Here is a 10,426-nt window from a genome sequence, read left to right on the forward strand (position 1 = left end):
TGTTATTTTTTAGTCTCTGAGTTGGTTTTGTTCAGACGTCTGAACAAATTTGTTTCAAAATAACCACAAAATTACTGAAATGATGTTGACTGTGTTCATACGTATGAACAAAAATCTGCCATCATGTTGAAAAAATGTTAAATTTGATTTACTTTTTTGTTCATACATATGAACAAATTTGCAGCTGTTTATGTGATATTTTTTACTTTGTGAGTTGGTTTTGTTCAGACGTCTGAACAAAATTTGTTTTAAAATAACCACAAAATGACTGAAATAATGCAGTGTTCATACGTATGAACAAAAACCTTACAAGTTGAGGAAAAAAGTTGTTCATACGTATGAACAAAATTGAAGCGGCTAATTTGTGTGCTATTTTTCACTCTGTGAGTTGGTTTTGTTCAGACGTATGAACAAAATTTGTTTCAAACTAACAACTAAAAATACTAAATTTGATTTACTTTTGTTCATACGTATGAACAAAATTGCAGCTGTTTATTTATGTGATATTTTTTACTTTGTGAGTTGGTTTTGTTCAGACGTCTGAACAAAATTTGTTTCAAAATAACTACAAAATGACTGAAATAATGCAGTGTTCATACGTATGAACAAAAACCTTACAAGTTGAGGAAAAAAGTTGTTCATACGTATGAACAAAATTGAAGCGGCTAATTTGTGTGCTATTTTGACTCTAATGGTTTGTTTTGTTCAGACGTATGAACAAATTTTGTTGAAAAATAAAAAAGATATTACTGATTTTTTGCTGTTTTTGTCCTTTTATGCCCAAAAACCTGTATTTTTTACTGTGTTTTTTCAAAGAAATAACTCTAAATCGGGCCAAAAAGAGGGACACTCGGAAAATCCTCTTTTATTCTGGAAGCAGATATATAAGGAAAATCAATGTCCCCCCGGGCAGGGCCAATTTTGACCACAAGGCTCTTATTTGAACAAACTTGTTAGACATCCATTGCTAAATATCGTAGCTCTAGTTCTTTGGGTTCTTTAAAAGAAGATTTTTAAGTTTTTACTATATGCATTAGGAGAATCAATGACCCCCTAGGGGTGGGGCCAATTTTGACCCCAGGGCTTTTATTTGAACAAACATGGTAGACACCCATTAGAAGATGTTTCATGCTAAAATATCTTAGCTCTAGCTCTTTGGGTTCTTTAAAAGAAGATTTTTTAAGTTTTTACTATATACATATAGGGAAAATCAATGACCCCCTGGGGCGGGACCAGTTTTGACCCCAGGGCTTTTATTTGAACAAACTTGGTAGACACCCATTAGAAGATGTTTCATGCTAAACATCAAAGGTCTAGCTCGTTAGGTTTTTTAAAAGAAGATTTTTTAAGTTTTTTCTTTACACATATATTTAAAAACAATGACACCCCTGGGGCAGGGCCAGTTTTGACCCCAGGGCTTTTATTTGAACAATCTTTCATTCTTTGTAGACACTTACTAGAAGATGTTTCATGCTTAATATCTAAACTCTAGCTATTCGGATTTTTCCAAGAAGATTTTTAAGTTTTTGCTATACACATATAAGGAAAATCAATGTCCCCCCGGGCAGGGCCAATTTTGACCACAAGGCTCTTATTTGAACAAACTTGGTAGACATCCATTGCTAAATATCGTAGCTCTAGCTCTTTGGGTTCTTTAAAAGAAGATTTTTAAGTTTTTACTATATGCATATAGGAAAATCAATGACCCCCTGGGGCGGGGCCAATTTTGACCCCAGGGCTTTTATTTGAACAAACATGGTAGACACCCATTAGAAGATGTTTCATGCTAAATATCTTAGCTCTAGCTCTTTGGGTTCTTTAAAAGAAGATTTTTTAAGTTTTTACTATATACATATAGGGAAAATCAATGACCCCCTGGGGCGGGGCCAATTTTGACCCCAGGGCTTTTATTTGAACAAACTTGGTAGACACTCACTAGAAGATGTTTCATGTCAAATATCGTAGCTCTAGCTCTTTGGGTTTTTTAGAAGAAGATATTTAAAGTTTTTTTCTTTTGGTTGCCATGGTAACCAGAGTTCTGCATGGAATTAAATTCTTTGAACAATTTTCAAAGGTGACCACCAAAGGAACATTCCTGTGAAGTTTGGATGAAATTGGCTTAGTGGTTTATGAGGAGATGTCATTTAAAGTAAATGTTTACGGACGCCAGACGGACGCCGGACGAAAGCGATCACAAAAGCTCACCCTGTCACAAAGTGACAGGTGAGCTAAAAATTATTTCAGGAATTTTTTAATAAGCGGGTTTTAAGCCGAAAAACGCGGCTAAACTGAACGTCAAATTTCACACAATTTAAAATTTACAGTATTCTTTCCATTTTTCAAATACTTTTCAGCGTAAAAGGATAAATTTTAAATCAGCTTAAAGGGAAAAATAATTTCCGTTGAATGCTTTAGAATTTAAGACAATTGTCCGCCAATGGCGTTGAATTACCCGTAACAGTTGCCAAGGATACACAACAACTTCATGTTCAAAAACGGGCTTTGATGGTCAGCTTTGACGCCGTGTGTACAAAAATTGGCTGGAACTATTGAAATAAAATCAACGGAACCTAATCAGAAATATGGTCAACTTTCTGCATGCCAATTTTCAAGACGCAACTAGAAAGTTCGCAAAGTGTCGCTTTCTACCTTAAAGTTTTTTAATTACTATCTTCCTCTCCAAAAATATATTGGTACCCTATACCGCCCTTAATTGTGGTTGACCTCGACCCAAAGTATTATAAATCTGTTATGTTTGTTTATGTGTTTTTTTATCATTTCAACTTCACAAGCTTTTGATTCTATATGTAGATTTATTGAGAATTTTATAAATGACATATAATATTGACTGAAACTCAGAAAAGTTTTTCCTTTTATACTTTTTAATTAAATATTGAGAAATATTGATGAATGAAATGCGTATTTTCATTTTCCGTATTTTCACTGCTGTGAAGCATATTTTTCGTATTTTCTCTGCAGTGAAACATATTTTCACAGGTGTCTTGCTGGGCTTAATTCAGCCAATATACAAATGTATATAATAAACAGAAAATTCAATAAATAACTTTGACAAGCTGACATTTGCAAGTTGAACATATTATACCTGTATATTGTGAAATAAACCTTTATTATGAATACAAATTCTTGCATATCAGACTGGCGTTTCCGTTAGTTTTACCCATGCCGGAAATTTCATCTGGCATGGGGGGTTCCAGATGAGTCGCGTGCTGTACAATGGCACGATAAAGATGACGTCATTTTACCGTTATGAATGATTTTGTAATTCATATGCTGTTGAATGAAAGTAGTTATGGTTGTAATGATATAAATTTTCATTGAAAATAAAGATAAAGAATTTAAAAAATAATGGAATATGGTAGAATATGCAAGAAAAAATATCTGACATATGTTTGCATTTCGGATCGGAATATCCGTCCCTCGGTCACCCGCCCATGGGCGATAACTCGGCAAGCCTCGTTACCGCCCAATGGGCGGATCACCTCGGGACGGATATTCCGATCGGAACCGCAAAATATGACAGATATTATTATTCACAAAACCGTATCAAAGTAAAAGAATACTATTGACCCCCCTTCCCAAAAAAAGATTCAAACTAGGAGCTCTTAAGCACTAGTCACTCAACCGAGACAGTGGCCTAATCAATAAAACAGCAGAACAGGACTTATGAGGTTGGCATAAAAACATGAAGAGTACCATGAAAACCCAGGAAAGATCAGAATATCTGAACCAAAATGTGTTTTATTCTCAAAAGATAACAGTGTAATTGCTCAGAAAAACTCATTTGATAATTAGTCCATAATACAAATCATTCACTGTTTCAGTATTATAATATGGGTTTTGAAGAAAATGACATGAGAAATAAATTTATACCAAAATGCTGAGCCTCTAAAATTGAAAAAAAGAATCTGTAGCCAGAAGACAATGATACTTCTCGTCTTTTGCCCTCATCTGCAGACACAGTTTCTCCAAAATCACCTTTATTCCTCTTTTTTTCTTTATTCCTGTTTTGACACCTCTTCCTGCAAGATTTATTTTCAAAGTTATTAAAAAAATGTGTTCTAATAAACCTGCTATAATATGGGGAAGTAAAAGTTCGGGCCCGCGAAGCGGGCCCGGGCTTTGGCTTGCCCGGCTATAGACTACATGTGTATATTTAAAAGAAAATTCAAATAAAAAAAAATAAAAAAAAATATATAGAATTCTATACCTATCAATGAAATTTTCAGTGTCAGTTCTAGTTAGGCGCCGCCATTTACAATGTAACTCAAAGATAAAAGGCGATGTATTCCGATAACGGAACAAATCTCAACTTTTCGGATTAATAATAATCGTCGAGTGTTCCGAGTGAAAACGGAAGTGGGTACATATAATACCGAATGACACCTTTAAAACGGAAAAATGAAAGGATGTTTTACCGACTTTTTTTTTTCTACATCATACTGCTTTAAAATCGTTTTCAATCACTCTAAGCAGGTATACATTGTATACATTTAAGAAACAGCTTTAAGATACATGGGAATCCGGGAACCAGTCCCTAGCTCTTATTGAATAGACCCCTTGGTTCTTTTACATGCCCAGTGTATAGCACTGATACATGCGAGGATTACCTGGATTTCTTACCATTACACCTCTAGACTTCCCCGTTCATAGGCTTTGCCTAATTTCATATTAAACATTTTTAAGAAAGCAATGTTATTTTTGGTTCATATTATTTGATCATTAAATAAATATATCAATGTTTCATATCTACCTTGTTAACATTTTTTTTTCCTTAAATCACTTTTACCAGAAAACAGGCAGCATAGTTCCCAAAAGAAAAAATAGACAGCAAAATTCCCATTTCATATCTTCAAAGATCCCAAAATAACACTAACAGACAATTCCTCAAATATCTGCAAACTTAAAGCTAAACAAACCAGTATATTATGGATGCTAAGACAATTCCTCAAAAATCTGCAAACTTAAAGCTAAACAAACCAGTATATTATGGATGCTTCCATGATGATAAGTGATATAGGATAATAACCAAGTATAACCACATATTCCATATTCGTACCCAGTTCATTTCGTACTTTTAGTGTTTCACACCTAAATATTATTTATGTACAATTGTTTTCTTTTTTTTCAATCTAAAGTAACAAAAAATCATTGAAGTTAATAATACACGGTTTTTAAATGTATATTATGCATATAATACATGTTTTCCTGGATAAAAGGAACTCCCAATGAATATTTTGCATCTTATGTAAAATTCCCAATTTGAGTTAAACCAAAGCATAATTTTTTCACAATCTGTCTGGTACTGGCACCATTTCCCCAAAGCAGGGGGTAAAAACACTGCAGGGCCATCTATAAATAATATAATCATTACACTCCTTGAAATGTACATTTTGGTTGACATGACAAGAATTCCATCCATTTCAGAAATATTTTTTGAATTAAATTATAAAGGAGATAACATGTACATATATAAATAATTTTTACAAAAATAAATAAAAATACAATATTTTTTATCGGAACTCAAGAAATTAAATCAATTAAATACATTTACTCTTTTGAAGGAAATTGAAATTAGTTAAAATCATTAACTCAGGTGAGACATTTGTCTAATATGCAACCTCAAATCTATTTGAAAGACCCTGATGCAACAGATAGTAGTTTCATTTGCTTTAATGTTCAAGTTTTGCGCCTGACCTTGTGTAAAGCCCTACTCACACAGAACACACAGCTTATACGGTTGGCCACTCATGTAAACCGTACATATGACCGAACCAACCGAGGCCATTCAAGTGTATCAGTGTAAGCTGTGTATGATTTTTGAAAATATTAAAACAATTATACGGGTGTCACATAAGCCACTGTACAAGATCGTAATAGCCCGTATGAGATACAGTTTATACAACCGTATTTGAAGTCAACTCAAATCGTATACAAATCGCATGGAATCGTTCAAGACCGTCCCAAAGTCCTATATCCTGTTCCAACACCCGATAAACACCCAAATGTCACATGATCACGGTGCGATTTACACAAGTGCACATACGATTTCAAACTATCACCATATGACCAAAACGGTTCAAGTAGGAAACATACATGGCAGACACGGTATAGTACGAGTATAAACGGCATCACCTTGTATATTCTGTCTTACATAGCCTCTGCGTCAGCACGAACTGTACAACGAAAGCCACAACTACCTGCGCAGCCACCCTCAACTGTTAGATCTACCCAGAGTACTTGTTGCATCAACCTAGAATGCATCCAAAGAAAAAGGTTCCCACGCACAGAAACAATACAAGGGCCATCAAGGCCCACCGATCACTTCAGCCTGCTGACGGTGAAACTGTCGAGCCTGGTGAGCTAACTGAGCTGGGGGACACAACAATGATAATGAATGTCTATCAGTCTTATCATGAGTTCTAATTCTCTTATCCTGTCATCTGTTGCATTGTTTTATATAACAGTTATTCGCAGATATGGGTGTTCCTTTCATTGAATTTTAGTTTGAAAATTTATGAAGCCTGAAGCCATCAAAATGGATCAATTTATATCAAAACATACACAAATATGTAATAATTTGATAAAAACTCTGCAGGACCTTATGTTAACCCTATGAAACTCTAGCAAATAAAGTAAAAATCTTGTTTAATTGTATGAGACCGTACTTATAAGACCTACTTGGAGCCTTACAACAATATGTATTCCTATGCAAATCATTTTCAAACCTTACTTGACCGAGTATATCCGTGCTTTATTTGTACATACTTGTACTACATTCAAGTGTAAACTCTTGCCAACTAATCCCAAGGCACAATTGGAGCTGAAAACTCATACCAATCAATCCATGTATAACCAAGTATACCTTATTGGAACCATGTGTGAGACAAGCTAAACACAATTATTTACATGTATTTCAATAATCTCAAATGTACAATTTTTAAAAAATCTTCTTTGCGTACTTAAGTCAGGAAAAGTAGAAGACCCAAAATAACATCAAAACTATGTTAGTCGTCTTTGCTGCAAGAATGCAGCTAGTCGAATTTAATTCAACACAGCCCCATGTCAATTTTGCCAAAAAATTGGTCAATTCGGGCCTACATTATTTCTAGTTGGTCAATGGAGCCCCAAAATAGATTTTCAAAATAAATTTTATTAAATTTAATCATTATTTTTCAGATGATAGTTTGCTTTTTTTTTTTATAAATGATATATTTATTAAGCGATTATTTCCTTTAATTGTGAATGGGTCCGTCACCGTGATAATTTTGAAAAAAAAAATCCAAATTGTGAATTAAAAAAGAAATGAAAATTTATAGAGATCTATACAGTCACACTTAATCTACTAAACTCACATATGTTATTATCTTTTCTGTTCTATTTCCTTATAACAGCAAAAATATTAATTAAGATTACCACAATGACCCTTTTCATATATTTCACAAATAATTTAGCCTACCATTCTTATATATTTTATACTATAAAAAAAGTGAAATATAAGATTTGAAGAATAAATCCTTAAAACCTTTCCTCATCAGGCCATTATGCATTGCTGTTTACTAATTGATTCACTCAACATATCTCCCTCCCTCAAGTGAATATTATATGTATGACAAACACATACTGGGCCAGTGGCAAATATCTCCATCTCAAATAATGTAAATAATATCTAAAGCAAATTTAATTCATAAAGTACATCTTAAATCTGGTTTCCCACCTTTTAACAAACAAAACTCCCTTCCTTTTGGTGACCCTTTTTTGTTTATAAAAAGCGGCATCGCGAAATTGTGTGACAAATGAAATTTGTTTTTTCTGCATTAAAATCCAATATTCTAGTTGTTGTTGATTTTAATAATATAACATAAAATAGAATCTTTTTATTTTAGTATTTCATGATTATTTTAAACAAATGCTGGATCATGCGTCATCGAGATTGTGAGAACCCTGAGTGAATGTTAATTTAATGCCCGAAAGGAAGCTTTTATAAATATAGATGACAAATAATGTCCATTGGAATATATATATATATTTACCTTATACGTCTGTAATATCTTGTATCTCCGAAATATTACACTTTTTTCAATAACTATAAAAAAAACACGTTGTCCTTCGAGTTCAATATGGTGGACGTTTCGCGGGACATTCTTACCATAACACCGGTAGCAGGTGCGCGTTTGGATAAAAGTGTGTACGCCATCAAAAATTCAGTTAACAGGGACGTGTATAAAACGTCAGTTTAACATGGAAAATTGCACATATTCAAAATTTTCGACTAGCAAACAAAATATGAAGAAAAGAGCATTTTTAAAGGCATTAGGAAAATCACTACACGAGTGTATGTAGTGACTTTCCAAAATGTAGTCAATTTGTTGGTGTGTTTACAGGTCAATGTAGCGAGATTGGACAATAAACACACGCGCACACACACACACACACACACACACATACTTGTATGGACCCGGCTCCAATGGAGGACACACAACTTTTTTGCAGTCCATTGGAGGACACTGGCCTTTCTGAATGGGGTTTTCTTTCAAAAATAACTGCCTACACATCCACAAATATATTTTTTAACACTATACTTATAACTTTTAATAAAGATACTGTCATTACAAATAGACTTCCGGAAAAAAAGAAACAGTGCTATTGAGGACACACCCCCACTCAGGTGTGGTCTAAACCTAATGGGGACATTCTGACAAATGCATCCAATTAAGGACACGGGTCAAAACACATTCTTCACTGTGGACGGTTGTTAAGTGATAAAGTGAAACTGGCAAGCTTATTGAGGACATAATAACTTCACTATAGGAAAACGTCTCGGGATTTTGTAGAAAAATCTAAGGTTTTTTAAAAAGGGAACATTGCGATTACTTAATGGATGAGGTAAAATTTTTGTATAATTGGTTTATATATAACGCACACACGGAGGGTTTATAACCTTTTTCAACAATAATGTCACTTTTCGGGTTTTCTTCCCAATTGGGTGTTTCTTAACAAATCGTTTCCTCAAAAGGATCTCGCAAACCAGTTCTTAAATCTAATTCCCCTTCTTAACTACCATGTTTCTTCCAAGGGATGAAAAACCAGCTCAGAAAGAACACTGGAATGATATCCTTATACACTGTAAACCTTTTAAAAAATTTATGAGCTAAGCATTAAACACAAACAAAAAACTAAATCTAAGTACTTTTCTTCCACAACTTTTTGTTGTAAGGGCAAATCTTATCGACCCCAAAATCAATTGCTTAACAATAATATAGAACATAAACAAAAATTTTCAGAAAGCTAGCTGTGTACTACATAAATATGGAACAGAATTTAATGCATTTTTATTTGGGCTTGATGACATTACTTGCCATTAATGCTTAATTCCCATTCTTGCTTTGATGACATTGAAACTTGCAAATTATGCGTTGATTCCATCGTCGCTTGAATGACATTGGAACTTGCTTATGCTTAATTCCCTATCTTGAACATGACATTTAGGGAACTTCATTATGCTTTTTAATTCCATCTTGTTTTGATTTATTTAAAATTTGTCATTATCTGGTTTCCAATTTTTCGTTATTTTCATTCAAACATTTCGTAAGTCACCAATTCTTTCATTGGAGTGATAACTTGAACTGGGAGAAAAAAAAAAAAAAAAACAAGCCATTTGGGAATACTAAAAATGTTAACGTCCATATACCTTTATGCATAAGCTACCCTTCTTCATGCTCCTATACAAACCATTACGGTTTAAAGTTTTTTTGTAATTTAACTTTTAATGATAAGTCATTTAAACCTATTTAATGTTTCCCTGATGGATTTTTTTAAAATATGACTTATAGCTCGGCATTTGGGCGTGATTACTATTAGCCCTTTCGCTTTATATCCGTTTTTTATGCAGTGTTTTTTATGCTTTTAATAAAGCTCGTGTCTGAGGCTTTATTGGATAATGTTTGATTATTTTTAACATTATATAAAATTTTAAAATTATGACCGTTAGGGCAGAACTCTTGTTATCGAATGTCAAACGGAATTTTTTTTCCACCGATTCGCCTATCCCATTCGAATTTTTCGTATGTACTCGTACAAGTTATATAAATACGTATAAACGGTTTAAATACATACATTGGCAGTTTTAAAGAATTTTAAATACAAGTTAAAAGGTTATGCAATATAGATTTTTTTGTAACAGCTAATAGAAAAAATATGCCGGTGAAAAAGTGATGGGAAAGGGGCAAAATTTCACGTACAAATCCCGTGGCGGTTTCAGGGCCCCGGCTTAAGGGGCTTTCACCTAAACCCCCAAATATACGTGGAATAAAATACGTGTCAGTTTTTAAAGCCAAAATTTTTTCTTAGTGGGACTCCCCTTAAACCCCCAAAAACAATTTAATGATTGTTATCCAGGGGTTTCTTT

At 33.6% G+C, this 10,426-nt stretch overlaps 1 protein-coding gene across 2 annotated transcripts in view; it reads right to left on the reverse strand.

The window, feature by feature from the left end:
• LOC132749035 (uncharacterized) overlaps positions 1-8,163 on the reverse strand; it is a 29,038-nt gene extending 20,875 nt beyond the window's left edge. The window contains exons 1-2 of one of the 2 annotated variants that reach the window (XR_009628351.1): positions 8,052-8,163; positions 3,892-4,040 (exon numbers count right to left, since the gene is read on the reverse strand). Coding sequence is in view for 1 of the 2 variants with exons in the window: in XM_060738709.1 (XP_060594692.1) it covers positions 3,892-4,040; positions 4,999-5,069 (220 nt within the window). In the remaining variant the exon portion in view is untranslated. Of the gene's footprint in view, positions 1-3,891; positions 4,041-4,998; positions 5,136-8,051 lie in introns of those variants that run through there. The other variant, XM_060738709.1, reaches the window with a different exon arrangement.
• Between the last annotated feature and the right edge of the window lie 2,263 nt (positions 8,164-10,426).

The sequence above is a fragment of the Ruditapes philippinarum genome, unplaced genomic scaffold (genome assembly GCF_026571515.1).
Source record: "Ruditapes philippinarum isolate M1 unplaced genomic scaffold, ASM2657151v2 ctg2413_1_1_1_1, whole genome shotgun sequence".
Lineage (NCBI taxonomy): Eukaryota > Metazoa > Mollusca > Bivalvia > Venerida > Veneridae > Ruditapes > Ruditapes philippinarum.